Source organism: Crinia signifera, chromosome 1 (genome assembly GCF_055691185.1).
Source record: "Crinia signifera chromosome 1, ASM5569118v1, whole genome shotgun sequence".
Taxonomy (NCBI): domain Eukaryota; kingdom Metazoa; phylum Chordata; class Amphibia; order Anura; family Myobatrachidae; genus Crinia; species Crinia signifera.
In genome coordinates this window covers 144,052,747-144,070,323 of record NC_139217.1, presented here as the reverse complement: position 1 = coordinate 144,070,323, position 17,577 = coordinate 144,052,747, and the positions used below count along the sequence as shown (strand labels likewise).

At 45.0% G+C, this 17,577-nt stretch overlaps 1 protein-coding gene across 5 annotated transcripts in view; it reads right to left on the bottom strand.

Moving 5' to 3' along the window:
- The window catches only part of PDE5A (phosphodiesterase 5A), a 133,461-nt gene that overhangs the window by 12,901 nt on the left and 102,983 nt on the right, over positions 1-17,577 (bottom strand). For all 5 annotated transcript variants that reach the window (XM_083174453.1, XM_083174452.1, XM_083174454.1 and 2 more), the window contains exons 15-20: positions 16,628-16,715; positions 12,585-12,685; positions 12,195-12,272; positions 10,290-10,353; positions 3,364-3,438; positions 2,664-2,747 (exon numbers count right to left, since the gene is read on the bottom strand). In XM_083174453.1, coding sequence (XP_083030579.1) covers positions 2,664-2,747; positions 3,364-3,438; positions 10,290-10,353; positions 12,195-12,272; positions 12,585-12,685; positions 16,628-16,715 — 490 coding nt within the window. The remainder of the gene's footprint in view (positions 1-2,663; positions 2,748-3,363; positions 3,439-10,289; positions 10,354-12,194; positions 12,273-12,584; positions 12,686-16,627; positions 16,716-17,577) is intronic.

The window sequence follows — 17,577 nt, the reverse complement described above, 5'->3', positions numbered from 1 at the left end:
CTAGCCACTCCCTCGGACAGCTTCCAGGATATATCAAGCCGGGTGGACTCCATCAAAATCGGAACTGCTGCTATTGTGGACAGTGCAGGTTATATCAAACCATCTTTGGGTCATTTATTTATAACGCGTGATCTGGATACCATTGCTGCTATTCTTATAATTTTTGTTTTAATGTTTTATTGACAATCATGTTTTATTAAAATTAAAATTATTAATTGATTTTGATTCACCTATCTCTATCATTGAGTGCTGCTTCCTCTCTTTCTTGTGTTTTTTTACTGACCATCCCCTTATTAGCTGCCACTTTTAGGTTAGTGACTCTTGATTGAAGCGCTCTACAGTTGTTTAACCAAGTGTTAAACAACTTTTGTTTCTACCCATGATTACTGTCTCCTTACAGAAGGGTTGGGGCTAATTATGCAAAGGAATTTAGACCCATCTCCTCACCGTAAACCCATGAATCACTGCATTTTGCCGAGATGATGCTTAGTGATGAGACAGATCAGCCATGCCCACCCAAAATTTCCTGCAGTGTCTTCTCTCCAGACTTCTCCTGGAGAGGAGACCATAACAGTATGACATCTGATGATCTGAAAACCTGGTCTGAGATAGCACATTGGTTTCCAATAATTACAGTGGTGGCAGCGACTAGTACACAATGAAATATTTCACCTTGCATCTCCTCTTTGTGTCTCATGTCTATCCCAAGCATGGTTAAATTGGTCTACTGTCTTAAGTTGGCCATACATCTACAGATTTATTGCCAGATCTGGCTGGTTGGAACAAAAACCTGCTAATGGATGAGAGTAAATGACAGTTGACCATTTGCTTTGAAATGCTGGAAAGCTGCCAAAACATTCATTCAGCTACAGGTATAACCAGGCTTTTGTTCCAGCCAGATCTGACAATCAATCTGCAGATGTATGGCCAGCTTTAGCCTCTCCCACCTCTGATGGGAGGTTATTCCACTTATCCAATACCTTTTCTGTAAAGTAATTTTCCCTCCAATTTCTGAGCATTTACTATGAAATTTTAGGAAAAGGTATTACGGTAGTTTGTATTTCAGGCATTATTCCAGTAAATTGTAGCAGCCAACATATTAACTTTAATTAGACAACAACATTTTGAGTTCAATTACCTTTTAATATATTTGATAAAGCAAAGATGTGCACCAGAAATATATCTTGAAGAGTAAGAGAACCCTAAATATTAAAACACACAATGCAATATCTTGTAAGTAAACTCATGGCTCTGCAACTAGTGCTAGATCAAAACTAGTTTGATATAATTTCTCTGACACTTGCAATGAGGCTTGGCATATACGGGTATATGCAATAGTGCCTATCTCTGAGTTCTTGGTTAAAACTTTAAAGGAAACTATGGGCCTGATTCAGAGGTTTCAGTAAATCCGATAAGTCCCCCATATGTTTTATTATTTCCACTACAACTTAAACTTTTATCAAATAAATAATGACAGACAACTGTATAAATTGGAACAAAAAGGTCACAGACAGATTTTTTAAATCAAATTGTAATGAATGAATTAAGCATGGTGGCGGCAAAAGTAGTGCACCTCGTCCATAGCCCATATCTTATGATTTAAATTACTAAATGGGGATGGAGAAGAAAACCATATTGAGTAGTACCATCTCCCCTTATCCCTTCCTAAGATGGAGACCTGGTCCTCCTCTAAAGGAGTGATCAACTCGCCTCACTCATAATGGAAATGCTAGCCAATCTCTGCTTTGCTAAATTGAGCCGCCAAGGAGCGCTGTTTCCAGCAAATCTGTATTCTGTTGAAAAATTACAATGACCACATCAGGTGGGTGGGAGGTTTTTCAAACGGCAAAGCAGAAGCTGCTTCCTCATACTGCCTTTATATAAACAAACAAAACCCACATCCACAGAACAGTTAGTAGGCTACCAACTTTGATTAGAACATGAAACCAACCACTCAATAATAATAATAATAAACACAAAACCAGCTCAAACCAGTACTTTTCCAATACAAAAACAGTGTGTTAATATCCTTTTGTACTTTTGCAGTTTTTTGAGTATTGTGTTAAACTGTGCATGACTGACATTCTGCTGGCATTTGTGGGTGGTGACGGTAAGAGTTCAACAAAATGTTGGTGTTTTGGCTGTGCCCTTGGATGAAGCCTAACTTGCCCCAGCTGCCTGATTTTAATGGATATCCTGAGAAATCATCCCAGGATTACTCAAATGTCCGATGTTCACACAGTTGCTCTGTCTTTGGATGCACCAGTGGATTAATAAAGCCAATAGTCCATGTATTTTTACTGAAGATGCCTCCTGCGGCTTTGCATAATCTCACAAAGCTGTTCCATAAAATGCAGCCGCTTTGCCATTACCATTCCCTGAATCAGCCCCTATGATGCTTAATAATTGGAGAATCCAAAAACAGACAGTATTTACCTGGGCCTCTGAGGTCTGTTTAAGAAGTGGAGGTTCAGTTTGGCCACATTCTCTACATACTAACTATAGACCTTCTTACTTTTTGTATGCAGTAATCCTATTTAATAGGATTACTACACAGCAAGGTTTTAGGCAGCCATGGAACAAGCATAATAATAATGTGGTTGTATGTATTTTATTTAAAAATAATGGTAAATAATACAATTGCAGTAAGATGTTTTACCCACCTCATAAAGCTCTAAGCATATTGCATCAATGAAGCCAACCTGCATGCTGGGTATTTTGTCTTTCTTCTCTCTGTTCATCAGATCCTGAAAGGAAAGCACATCAACTGATCAGTGAATACGTGACACGTATTCGCAAATAACAGAGCACACATGAGTCTGAAGGGAATAATGATTAATTATCAGGTTTTAGACCTGATAATTATAATTTGTTATCATGGCAATATAAAATGAAAGGTCGACAAATTTGTTATAGAATACATGCAGGGCTCTGAAAGGAAAGAAGCTTTCTTGTTTGGGAGCTGGCAGTGCTGCTGTGTTTACACAGTCTGAAGACCTTACATGTGTGAATACCCATTGCTCTGAAGGGATCCAACAGTTCCCTCTACTTGTAACAGTTGCAGTAATTAGCCAATAGTCTACAATGGCGTTAGCAACCATGGCCAAATTTACGGAGCTTACTAACTCTCATATATAGCAGCTCTTATGTTAACTCAAGGGGCTGCTATTATATCCAAAGAAGCAAGATCCCAGCAGATATTGAAGACATGCCCCAAGATACATTTGGAAGATACTGAAGACGCAAATATAACCTAATAATGGGAGGAATCCCACAAACTGACTTTAAAAATAGAACCCTAGCGGTCCAGCATGATTACATTCACTGTTTACAATACAAATAAACAATGGAATCCGTACTTACAATTGGCTCAATATTTAGTTCCTGTCTCTCTTTATCTCCTTGGTCATAAAATTCTGTGGCGACAAGTTCAGCAATCTGGGAACAAAGTATATAAGTCAGCAAAATGTAAAACTATGTTTCTTATAGCAAAATATGTTCCAACAGCAATGTAAGGAATTTACTGAATGATTGACTGAAAGTCCCCTCATTTGATGTATTAATTACGATCTGACCTCAAATAGAAAAGTAATAGGTGAAACCATCTTTTACAACCTATCATATTATTAAACAAAGATGGCGCTTGAGAAACATGTACCGGTAGATATTGGTCGATTTCAATAAAAAAAATGTGTGCTTTTTACTTGGACCAATAGGCAACTTTTCATACCCCAGGTGTTTTCAATTTCTCCCCAAAATTTTCTTGAGCCACCCTATTGTAATAATGCACAGTTATGCTTGATAGGGAACCTCACATATTGGTTACAGCTGTATAACAAACTAGAGGGTTTATGTACGTCATTGGATGTTGAGAAAGCTACCAACTAATACAGAACACAGGCATCTTACAAGATACATGTTTAGTTATATTTTAGTGATATTCCTTAATTTTCATCCTTTTACTTGGTTACAGTACATTGTGATTCCTAATGGTTACAGAGTTGCATTGTCACGAACACTGCTTGATAATAGGTGACCCTTTGAAATCCACCTAAACTACATCTCTTTTTGGAGACAAAATCTATGGTCTTACCATACATACATCTGCTATTGGTAGCATGTAGGTGGGATAATCTTTTTTCGCAGATGTTGAAGGCATTTCATGTCCTTGACTTTTCACCCTTTTTTTTGTAGGGGGGGGGGGGGGAGGGGTGAAATGCATGGACAAAAAATGCCCTCCTCAAAAGCAGCACTATCACCCAGATTGTGTCAAAAACACGTGGATTGCTGGCTAATTCATCGATTCAGGTGTTTATTGCCACTGCTAAATTTTCAGTGCAGGAGAAAAAATCAGCACTACACACAAATTCAAAAAGTGCATGCGCCAGGGGCATCTGAGACAGCACAGGGGACAGCCCCAGAGTTCCATGGGCCGCGTGATGTCATGACGCGACGCACGCTGCCCAGACCACAATGCACCCCTGGGAACGGGTTCATTGGCTTCGATTTCAGCTTTACACCAGCCGGGGCCCGTTCAAGATTATGCATCACAAGCGCGGAGTCTGAGGACCTGAGGAATGGCCAGAAAACGGTACAATCGATACATTTTTTTTTTAGCCGGTACAGACCGTTAAAAAAACGGTACTGTACCGGCTTATTCGGTACAGTTGGAGGGTATGTGTATGTATGCAAATAAATATGTACTTTACTGGGTGTCTGTGTTTTTATTTTAACATTGGTCATTCAGTTGGACTACAAATCCCCTTTAATGCCCCGCATGTTGGGACTTGTTGTTCCACTGCAGAACCCAAAGTTTCTTTTTATCTATTTTTTTTTACCCTACAAAAAAAAAATCAGCCTTGCACCCACAGTCCATGGGTGCTGGGGACAGCCCCAGGCTTCAGCCCTGGATGGGTGAACCCTGGGGGAAGCTCCTTATTCGTGGGTCCCCACTCTCCCAGGGACCGTGTCAAAGGTAACCTTTATAATAAAGTTGTCTGGCACAGCGAAACATGTCAGGAAGCACCAGCACATTTTGAATTATTTCTACTCCTAAAGGTAGCATGGGACACTCCATTTATTGCTAGCTGCCTGAGCTCATTCCTTGGCTACAGTCTGCAGTATATCTTGCACTTTGCAATACAAGCAGTTTATTGGGATTCCACCACCTGCCTAATTTTGGATACAAACACCGCAACATCGTGAGGATGCCTCCTTCTAACAACTAAGGACTGCCATTACCCTCCAGCGGTCAATGCTGCAAGGTTTATGGACCCTCTTTGAGACATTTCCTTCTGCCAAACAAGCAGGGGCTGGCTGGCAACTTTTAGCCTAGGGGGCAAGTCCAGAGCACTGGCCCATACCCCCCCCCCCCTCTTCTGGAAGACGGAACGCTTGTGCGCGCCGGAGGCGCGCACAAAAATTAGGCGTGTGGCCTATCATAAGGGGGCGTGGCCTATTCCATGATTGTATTGTGTACCTGCAGATTGCACATTGTGATGCTAATTACACATTATGCCGCACACCTTGATGCCTATTACACTCTATACTGTGATGGCAGTTACCCAATGATCCCCACACCATAATGCCCATTACGACCCATACCATGATGCCCATTGCACCGCACAATGTGATGTCCACAGTGCCAGATTTGCCCCCACAGTGCCAGATATTCCGCCACAGTGCCAAATACACATATGCCCCCACAGTGCCAGATATTCCCCCACAGTGCCAGAGACACATATGCCTCCACAGTGCCAGATATGCCCCCACAGTGCCAGAGACACATATGCCCCCACAGTGCCAGAGACACATATGCCCCCACAGTGACAGATATGCCCCCACAGTGCCAGATATTCCCCCACTGTGCCAAATACACACATGCCCCCACAGTGCCAGATATGCCCCCACAGTGCCAGAGAGACATATGCCCCCACAGTGCCAGATATTCCCCCATTGTGCCAAATACACACATGCCCCCACAGTGCCAGATATGCCCCCACAGTGCCAGAGACACATATGCCCCCACAGTGCCAGATATTCCCCCACTGTGCCAAATACACACATGCCCCCACAGTGCCAGAGACACATATGCCCCCACAGTGCCAGATATGCCCCCACAGTGCCAGAGACACATATTCCCCCACAGTGCCAGATATTCCCCCACTGTGCCAAATACACACATGCCCCCACAGTGCCAGAAACACATATGCCCCAGTGCCAGAATTTGCCAGCAGCAACTTACTCACCATTGTTGCTGTTTCATTTCTATCTGCTGCTGCTGGGGGAGGGGGGGGCGGGGGAGAGCGCAGTACATGCTCCTCCTGCCCACACCCCAGTCCGGTGCACCCTGCAGCCCCAGTCCAGTGCAGGCCGCGCACCTCCTCCAGCTCTCCTGCGCTGGCCGCGGCTTCTAGAACACGGCCGCGGCTACAGGAAAATGGCCGCCGGCCTCCTACACTGAGGACATGTCCTCAGTGCAGGGGTCCGGCGGCCATTTTCCTGTGGCCGCGGCCGTGTTCTGGAAGCCGCGGCCAGCGCAGGACAGCTGGAGGAGGTGCGCGGCCCGCAGCAAGTGGCTGGGTAAGCGGCCCGGGGGGCACATGGCACCCTGCCCCCCGGCCCAGCCCGCCCCTGCAAACAAGGATACCCAGTGGACAAGTGAGCCAGAAAAAGCAAATAAAAAGTGTGAAAGTGGAAACTCCATTTGAATAAGTATACAACTTTTATTATATTTGAACTTGGGTAATTCAAACAGCACACTTGCTATTATAAATTGATCTTTTTAGAGTGTTTTTTAATGTGATTATTATACTTATATTTTAATTCTATATAATAAAAATATAATATTGTAATACCCAATTCATCCCAATTTTTCAGCACTCCACCATTCTCTTCTCAAGTTTTATAACTTGTTAATAAAATGAGCCCCAATATCTGCTAAGTGATCACATCATTTAAACAGGGGCCTACCCTTGATTCCCGGGTCTCTGAGGTGTGGGTGGGCTATACGGCGCCCCCTCCCCAAATTGCAGTACATAAACACTGTTACCGGGGAGATGTAGGGGGTCTGGTGGAATGTGGGAGGCTTGCCCACCTTTCTGGGGGGCTGGGAGGGGGACTTGATTTTCGGAAGCCTCCCAGACATTACTAGAGGGTAGACAACCCTGATTAAAATCAGACTATGCATTCAGCATAGTAAGTGCCTGCAGTAAATGAAGAAAAGGTACTTCAAGTGAACAGACTGCATGATATTAAGTTAGTGATACTGTATATTGGAATGATGTAAGGATTATAATTAAACTGTGCCCATATGCCCTCGCCAAAAATCAGTGCTTGGGAAGACTGCAGAACTATGAGTACCATAAACTGGTGGCAGTATAGAGTTGGTACCTAATGTATTTAAAGTCCAAAGGAATCCTCATTTGACTGAGTACATCACATTATAAATAAATGTTAGGTTCTTTAGGTTGAAAGGTCTGTAGGAAAATAATTCAGCACATTTCTAATTTTAATAATAAACCACCCATATTAAGGACTCTAGCTGTGATCACATCACATGTCAGAGAATGCACAGTATGACCTTGTTTTGGAAGAGGTAAGTGGGAGAAGCAGCAAAAACGTGTGTCATGGCCTTTTTTGGGGAGTGTATATGGCATCAGCTGTGAACATAGCTCTTGCTTTACTACTGTCTGCCTAGCCCTAGGCTACTTTAGCAGTTGATGTTCCCGTTACTGGTTATAAGCTGCATATCTATAAACCATTGTCAATGAGTTTGCAATGGCTCTGGTAGACATCTATCATCTTTTCTGACGACTGCTTCGCTTTCTAAGATCAGCAGTTCCGAAGCATTAAATTCGCAATTGCGTACAAACATGAATTAAGTACTAATTTCTTCCTGTTAATTAGATTAGTTAAAGTTGGAAGCACAAACCATGCTGTTGCTTATGGTGCAGCTGTCTATTCTGGTGATCCCTAGCTTTGATGGAGATTAGACACTTTTGGTAGATCATCATATAAATATGATTATTTGCAAAAGAGTCTTGAAGTCTGGAAAAAGTATTATCCAGTTTGTTTAACAAAGTATTTAAGCAGATGAGCCTGATTCAGGCCCTTATTTTGATCGGCACGGTACGGCCCGCGTGCGGCCGTACCGCCGATGTTTTTTGTCTGCACATGCGCAGAGGTCATTCTGCGCATGTGCAGCCCCCTTCGCCGCAGACGGATTTCGTCCGCCGCAAAGGGGGCGTATAGGGGCGTGAGGGGCTTCAGCCCCTCATTTCCCTATGTGTACGCCCCGCGTTTCATGGGCGTTCCCATGCAAACGCGGGGCGTATGCATGGTAATGAGGGCATGACGCCCTCATTACCATGACATGGGGGCGGAAAGCTGACGTCGCCGGATGTCAGCTTTCAGCCCCCTTACAAGCTCCCACACGGACGATTGTCCGTGTGGTCTGAGCTTGCGGGAGCTGCCGCGGCGTGCGGGCCTGCCTTCGATGGTCGTCGACCATCGAAGGCAGGGGGCAGCTCCCACCATGGTGGAGGCGTAGCCTCCACCATTTTTGTGCGGATCGCCAGCCGTCCGTGTATGGACGGCCGTGGCGATCCGTCCGGTGGGCGGCCCTTGGTTTGTGCGGTCGGAGCCCCGTGTGCGGCTCTGACCGCACCAACCAGAATAAGGGCCTAAGTGTAGCTATTTTTAACTCCGTTTAGGAATTAGATTTCTTAGCTGCAATGATTGGCTGGCCAGGAGAACTGTTTCTATTGCCCAAGTTAATTTAAGCTTTTTTTGTGGTAAGAAACAGTAACAGAAAGTCAATCGCACAAGACTGAAGATTTTGTAAATAAACTATATTGCTTAGGTGGCCCCTCTTAGATATTAGCGGATATCGCTAGGTCACCAAGAAAGGTCGACAGGTAGAAGGTCGGCCACTTAGACAGTGTCCAGAACTAGACGGTGTCCAGATAAAAAAATACTCGTTGACCTTCCGCCAGTTGACCTAAGGACACTGTCGACCTTCAGTCCCTGTCGACTTTCTGCCTGTCGATCTTCCTGTGTCAACCTAATTAATGTTGACCTTTCCTGTGTCGACCTAACGATCCATACCCGATATTAGCCTTTGGGTTAATCCTTTTTTTGAGTTTGTGTGTGTATCTGTGGGGGGGGGGGGGGGGGGGTGCTACCACTGGACAACATTTGAAACGGTATATGTAGAAAGAAGAAAAATTTCTTTGTGGTCATTTGAATAATCAATATAACTAAAGCCCCTTAACGCCGTACCGAGGGTCAATATAATTAATGTTGACCTTTCCTGTGTCGACCTAACGATCCATACCCGATATTAGCCTTTGGGTTAATCCTTTTTTTGAGTTTGTGTGTGTGTGTGTGTATCTGTGTGTGGGGGGGGGGTGCTACCACTGGACAACATTTGAAACGGTATATGTAGAAAGAAGAAAAATTTCTTTGTGGTCATTTTGAATAATCAATATAACTAAAGCCCCTTAACGCCGTACCGAGGGTCAATATAATTAATGTTGACTAGTGTAATTGTGCCTATAATGTGTTACAATTGGTGCCCTACTTTCCATCTATACTAATGTAACAAAAATATTAACTGTAAGCATTCTTGTTGACCGAGTAAATATTTTAGACCTTTAATTTTAGACAATGATAATCTTTGTAGTACATTTTGGATGTTGGGCCTAGTCCAAAACCAGACACTTCCCGCTATAATCAGCAAGCTGCAAATGTTCTCCATGTCCTCCTTCTAGAACTAACAAGGAGCATTAAAAGAAATATCAGCATTGGTGCAACCAAAAGTGGTAGGACAAGCTATTCAATTTCTGGCTATTCAATTAGTCCCCAAAAACACATAGGATTTGTGAAAAGTGACTGACCTTTATTATGTGGTTTTCAGGAAACAAATGCATACTGGAATTGCGGTGAGAGATTTTGTAAGAAATCTGCAGTTTTTTAAAGCGGCAATCATTTACACTGCAAAATAATTTCCCCTGCAATGTTTAATACTGTACACACATTCGGTGAAATTTAATAGGATGAGAGAATCAGAAAGTGAGAGAAATCTCTAGGTTTTGTTTAAAGCGGCAATCATTTTTACACTTCAAAATCAAACTGGTTTTGCAGTGTAAATGATTACCGCTTTAAAAAAAATTGGCGATTTCTTACCAAATCTCTCACTTTCTGAATCTCTGATCCTATTAACCCCCCCCCCTCCATTAAGTTTAATACGCATATGTATGGGGGTGTTATGTGTAGAAGATACAGACCCGCTGCTGGACTGGCCAGGGTTTTGTTATTGCAGACAGATCGCAAGCAGTCATCAACATAGACCTGCAGAAGACACAGAATTAAATATTGGAAAGTCAGGCTAGAACTAGTGTGGGGTAATATTACAGGACTCCCTCTTTATAACAGCACCCCATAATAAGACCGACGTTCATTACCACCAGGTACTGTATGTTCACTGCAAATATGAGTTTCAAAGTATTCATTGAATTATTATTTCCCAGGGCTGAATTATATGTCAGGTAACTGTGAGACCTTTACTCAAACATGGCCACTATGCTAATGCAAACAGATATTCCAGCTTCCTATTGGTCAGCATGGTTATACCACCTATGCCAGTGGTTCCCAAACTGTAAGCCTAGGCACCATTGTGTGGTGAGAGGCACTTGCAGGGGTGTCTCAGGTTGGAGGTTCAGGAGCAAAACAAATTATTTCTGGTCAAAGTGATAGGCAAAACCAGTGCTAGTGGCTGCCAATAATAAAAGATGTGGTAAATATAACCACAACTATGTCCACCACCACATTCCTAAACCAAATGCTGAAAAATACTGAATTGACAATTTACATGGCAGAGTAGAGAAGAGGGTGAGGAAGAGGAGAGGGTGGAGATAGAAGGCAGGATGGCCTCCTGGTCACCAACCTCTCATGTTCCCTGTTCCAGCCACCGGTGCTCTCTGACCGTCATGCTCTCCTGTAAGAGCACCAGCGGTGGAAAGAGATAGGTGAGGGGGAGAGGGATAGGGGTTGAGGGAGAGGGGTATGGCAATGGGGGTGAGGTGACAGATGGCAAAGTGATGAAAGATGAATTGAGGAGGGCAAGAGGGTGTGAGGTGATGGGAGCAAGAAGGGGTGAGGTGACAGGGGGCAAGGTGATGGGAGCAAGAGGGGGTGAGGTGAAGGGGTAAGGTGACGATGGCCAGAGGGGGTGATGTGATGGGGGGTGGTTGAGGTAATGGGAGGTGAGGTAAGAGGTGGTGGGGAAGAGAAGAGGATGAGACAGAGGGTGGTCCTCTAAGAGCACCAGCAGCCTTTGCCGGAGAGAGAAATGGCGACAGCCACTGGTGTTCTTAACCTGTGTCTAAACCTTCAAATAGAAGGCCACCAGGCCACAGGTGTACAAGAAGGATGCCCACTCTAAGCAGGACATATTCTCAGGCTTCTGCCCAGCCTTTTTGGCAGCAAGGTCTGCACGAGTGTCTGGCTCAGCCATGCTGCAGATCATGGCACATGCCTCACACATGAGTGTTGGCTTCTGAGATGTTAGTAGCAGATCCTTTAAGTCCTGCAATGAGGTGTGAGGTAGTACAGTAAGGGAGGCTTGTGAAACAGAGTTGGGGGTATGTGCCCCGGACTCCCCTGTCTCAGGGACAAGAGACCTATTGAGGTGGCCGTAGTGTTAGACCGAGATAATGGACAGATGGGATAAAGGGCTTTAAAATGTTCCTATGTTGCCCACATACTTTTTCAATTTAATTTGTTTACAATCACTGATGACAATCTCTGTTAATTCAAGCCAGTGGCATTACTGAGTTTCGTGTCAGCTAGTGTGGATTGTACTGCCTGGAGCGGAGACGGGCAGGGAAGCCGCCAATCACCGCTTCCCTCCAGTCTGGTGCTAGTGTGGCTCCCTCTGTAGCACATACAGCTGTAGCTTTTTAATGATGCCAATAAACTAGGTTTCAAGTACAAATACATATTTAACTCTGTTGTCTTTTTATAAACTTTATTACATACATATATTAATAAATGAGCACCTTTTATAACACAGTGCCATGCATCAGCATCTTACGCACAGAAAACAGGCCTTCACATTGTACTGTGACGGCACATGTCAGCTGGGCCGGGCATTAGCAGCCACGTGTGCATCTATACAGACACATACTTACAAAAACAGTTCTTTTTGTGCTGGATCATCCCACTTGAATTTTCGTTTTTTTACCAGCTCAAAAAAATCCCCTCTTCTCCTGCAAAGCAACAAAAGTGGTATTACTGCCACACAACTAAACCATAATCTATAGCCAACTCTGTATAAGCCGGACAAGCTCCCCTTAATATGTTATGATGGATACCTATACGAAGCTTGAAGGGTGTAAGATGGATTATTCATGACGCACACGAAAACTGGGCACTGCCAAGACAAATAATTCAGCCATTCCTTTTTTGGTGAGTTAGACTGTGCTGTGACCGACAATGAATAAATCAAGGAAAATCTCATTGGAGGAAACACAGGATAATAGAATGCACAAAGAATCTTTTCCTGATCATTTAAGACTTACTTTATGTAAAGTGCCAAGTCTGTAGCAAGGATGGCCTGCTTTATCATCTTCAGTGCAGACTTGTAGTCCTGAACAGAGAGGCCGCCCAGAATCTGATTACCCTGAGAACACAAACACACTGGTTCAAAACTTCTAAAAAGTGTGGTACCAGAACATATCGGAGAGATGAGAACTTTCCCTTATGAAGGGGTATCTTCTGTATCACCTAAACACAGAGGAAGCAGCCACTTTCTGAGACTACTTATACCCCTTTCACACCGCACCAGGTTCATGCCGGTTTCTTGCCTGTTCAACTCGGTAATTGGTATGATGTGAAAGGGGTTACCGGGTCCAGCAAAATGGTAGCAACATGGCATTACGAACCAGTAACAAAGAAGGGTTCTTACTGGTTCTTTGCCGTGTTGCTTTGCAGTGTCAAGCAATCCGTTTCCCGTTCACAAAATGGAGGAGGCAGTGCTTGGAGCAGCGCCAGCTCTAAGCGCTGCCTCCTCCCCCACCCCCGATGATGCTCTGCCCCGCCCCCGCATGATGTCAGCAAACCGGCACAGTTTCGGAATGGGGCATGAATATTTAATGATTAATATTTAGGGGCCGATCTCAAGAGGGGGTGTGACCAGTCCCCACAGAGGCATGGCAGATCATTAGTGAGTTCAGAGTCTGGGCGCCTTGATTTTGTATATATCAAAATACTGCTAGTACATACCCAGATTAATAATAGGAATGCAGTATAAAGTACCATGAGTATATTTTATAGTTAAAATGGACAGGCTTTAGCATCATCCCTTGAGAAGGTGAACTCTCAGGCTGTGGGGCCCACCTGGGGATTCCCCTGTACCCCTGTGTGCCAGTCTGATCCTGGTATGGGCATCTGTGGAACACTCAGTTTTGTCTTTTCATTCCTTTTCATAATAACATTTTATTCTTAGCAATAAAAAAACAATTTCCCCAAAGGGCAATGTATTGTGGTCAGTATTTCCCTTTCCATCCATAAAAATGGATTTGTGATAAATTCGGTCACCAACAATTTAACAATATCTTTTTGTCTGTTACCACAGTGTTAATGCTTGTATGGAAAGCTTTAGCTAGGTCACTTCATTCTATCCATGTAATGGTTTTCCACTACTATCTCTGAAACAACACAAGGTGCAGAGACAGAGATAACAGAGAAAGGAATGGGGGGGGGGGGGGGGGCATTTATGTCATGGTGGTAATTATGTGGAAAAGGGTTTTCCCAATTTAGAAATTCAGACATCTGAATTCTAACTAAAACAATACACAATAAACTACTATTAGAATGTGACTGATTGCTATGGGCAACACCCAATGTTCTACCAGTTACTTATCTACAACAGATCTCTGGTACTGGCCCGAACCCACATTTTTTGGTAACGAATCTATACTTCGCCAGCACTCAGAGCACTTTTGCGTGCCTGAAAAAACTTAAGGGAGCAATGTCTCATTGGAAAGCTGTTCCCATGAGCCGTTGTAGTGCTAATTACTCATCTGCTCTCCAAAGTAGAGCCCCTTACACTTCAAACTAATGCACCGGCCCCCACAGTAATTCCAAACACATTGACCCCCACAGCAGTGGTGTAGCTAGGTTCCACGGCGCCCGGAGCAAGGGCATGTTTTGCCCCCCCCCCCAAAACCGGCGCATGCGCAATGAGAGCGCTCGCCGGATTTTTTACTTACCTCCAGTGCTTAAAGTGGTCTTGGGGAGGTGGGGGAACTCACTTTCCCCACCTCTAGCCCCCCCTTTCCATATATCACAGCCAGGGTGGGTGCTAGTGTGTTTAGCGCCCCCTGCAAGCTTTAAATGTATGGCCTATCCCACACACCTATGAAAAAATGAATGTGGGCCACATAATACCACCCTTAATTGAAATGATGCCCCCCAGTGCAGAACAAGCCAACAGCCAAAAGAAAAACAGAACAGTGTGTGCCGAAAAAATTTAGGGCATGGCTTTGTGGGACAGGGGATTATGCGCACCGTAATGCCCATTACACAATATGCCACTCACAGGTAATGCCTATTACATATTATGCCACATAAGTGCCGCTTACCTACATTCTCATTGCTAGGGTTTTCTTGCTCGATGCCAGGGGTGGTGGAGGGGGGGAGGTGACTGGGGAAAGGAGGGGGGAAGTGACTGGAGGTCAAGCTGACAGGGGGACGGGATGGGGTGAGGTGACGGGGGACGAGAGGGTGAGCTGACGGAGGATGAGAGGGGGTGAGGTGATGGGAGGCAAGAGGGGGTGAGGGGGCAACTATACATTTTGATCCCCCCGCCAAAAACAGTTTCTAAGGCCCCCTCATAATGGCCATACCACTATATGCCACACACCGTAATGCCCCTTACACTATACTCCACACACCGTATTGCTGCTTACACTGTACTCCACACACCATAACTCCCATTAGACTATACACTACAAGCCAAGCCATAATGCCAGTAACACATTATACACACTTATATATAATTTATTGTTTTTTGTTTTTTTTATAGAACAGGTACTGTGGTGAATGATGGTGGAGCAAATCTTAAAAAAAAAAAAAATATATATATATATATATATATATATATACATACCTCCCAACTTTTGAAGTTGGGAGGTCAGGACTTCCCGCGGTAAGCGTGACAGTTGGGAGGTATGTATATATATATATATGGGGAGCACACTATGGGGGTAGCTGGTACAAGGGGGCACACTATGGGGAAGGGGTATGGGGCTGGATATAGGGGTTCACTGATCTGGGAGGTGGGGAGTAACACAGTTATGAATACAGACACCAATGGAAGTGCACAGTACAGGCAAGTGCCAACTTACCTGCAGTCTGTGCCTTTTGTTATCAGGAGGGAAGTGCAGTTTGGCCGACAACAGGTTGGTGAGTCCCAGGGCAGGGTGGATATGGAGCTGTTTTTGGATGCCTCCTGTCCAGACTCCTGCGGTTTGTTCTCTGGGCGGGCAGCATTAGGATGCAGGAGCCAGAAGGGCATGAAGAGCTGGGAGGTGGAGGGAGAGGCTGCCGCGCAGCATGGCCTGTTACCTGCCGCTGGGAATAGCAGGACTGAGAAACAGGACCAGTGCTTCTGAAATGGGCGACTACAGCGCGTCGGCGGGACTCCAGTGACGGAAGAACCTGGAGCCAAGCGCACCGGTGGTGGGGGTGAGAGAGAGGTACTCCAGTGCTCTCACGTGTAGGAGGAGGTCAACTGGGGAAGGCGGAGGACAGTGCAGATGAGGGAGGGGGATGCGGCATAAGGAGCTGGGGAGAACGCGGCCGCCGGCCAGAGAAGTTGGGGGAAGCGGTGGGCGCGGCCAGAGCAGCTGGAGGAGGAGAGACTAGGCTGGAGCTAATACACTCTGGTGCCGAGCTCCGATAGGCTGTCTGCACCCAGTGTCAGATTTTAAATGTAATGAGAGGGGCAAAGTGTCCGGACGGAGGCGGAACCGTTCCACCTCCAAAATGGAACTGACAGTTCCGCCCCGTTCCGGCTCTCTTTATGCCCTGCTTACCCCACTGACACTGACGCCGGCCATAGCGGGGAGCGGGCGAGCAGGGCGGGGGAGCCGGCGGCAGAGCTCCGGCGCCAGGTGAAATGTCCCCGCCCGGAGCTTGTGCTCCGCCGGCTCCGCCGTAGCTACGCCTCTGCCCCACAGTCCCCAAGGGTGATCAAGCTTCAAATGATCACACAGAACAGACCTCTTACATAACATTCTAAGAAAAAGAAGATGACACATATTGTTTATAAGAGAATTAGAGATGGGACGTATAAGTATAAACTAAAAATAGAAAAAAATATATATATAGACCACATATACACACATAAGCAGCGATGAACTTGTGTGAATGATTATACAAATTTATGAAAATACATAACAAATAAACAATTAAAGTAAATAATAATAATACATAGTAATAAGAAGCAGCTTTCATAAAATTGTATACAATTGTGAATCACACATACTGTAGTAGATCAGCAAGCAGAATGATGTCTCCCTCTCACTTACAGTATGGTGTGTGAGGTCTGCTAACTGACCTGGCTGTTTAGTATCATGAGGCACTGGTCAAAGTGGTGGTTCTCCATGATAGAATGGCAGTATAGCTGGGCTAATGGATGTTCACTCCTGAAATGAACACATCAAGAAAATAGTCAGTGTTAGTTATTTACTAGTGCAATGAACAATTAGAAATAAACTTGCCATACAATCTATATAGGACGTTAGTAATTTAACAATATTTTTTTCTGTGACTTTAGTACATGTTAATTATAAGGAAAAATAATATGAAACATAAATCCTATAAACTTAAAATGTGAAATAAATTACAACCTAAGCAGTGTTTGTGGTATCATGAGTCAAAAACAGACTGAAGGTAAATGTTCTTTGTCTGTTAAAATTCCATTAGATAGAGAACCATAGAAGTGGTGAACATGCAAAAAGCACCAGCCAGGTGTCTGATGGGACTGCAGTGTCCAATGGTGGGGGTGGGGAGTGCTATGTCCAGTGGTGGGGATGGGGAGTGCAGTGTCCGATGGTGAGGAGTGCAATGTCCAATGGTAGGGGTGGGGAGTGCAGTGTCCAATGGTGGGGAATGCAGTGTCCAATGGTGGGGGTGAGGAGTGCAATGTCCAATGGTAGGGGTGGGGAGTGCAGTGTCCAATGGTGGGGAATGCAGTGTCCAATGGTGGGGGTGAGGAGTGCAGTGTACGATGGTGGGGGTGAGGAGTGCAATGTCCAATGGTAGGGGTGGGGAGTGCAGTGTCCAATGGTGGGGAATGCAGTGTCCAATGGTGGGGGTGAGGAGTGCAGTGTCCAATGGTGGGAGTGGGGAGTGCAGTGTCCGACGATGGGGGTGGGGAGTGCAGTGTTTGATGGTGGGGGTGCGGAGTACTAATTACCCGGGCCTGGGCGTGCTGGAGGGGCCCGGCGGGGCCCTGGTCCGTCCTCCATTCCCTTCCCCATTTGTCCCTCCCGGGCAGCAGAAGCA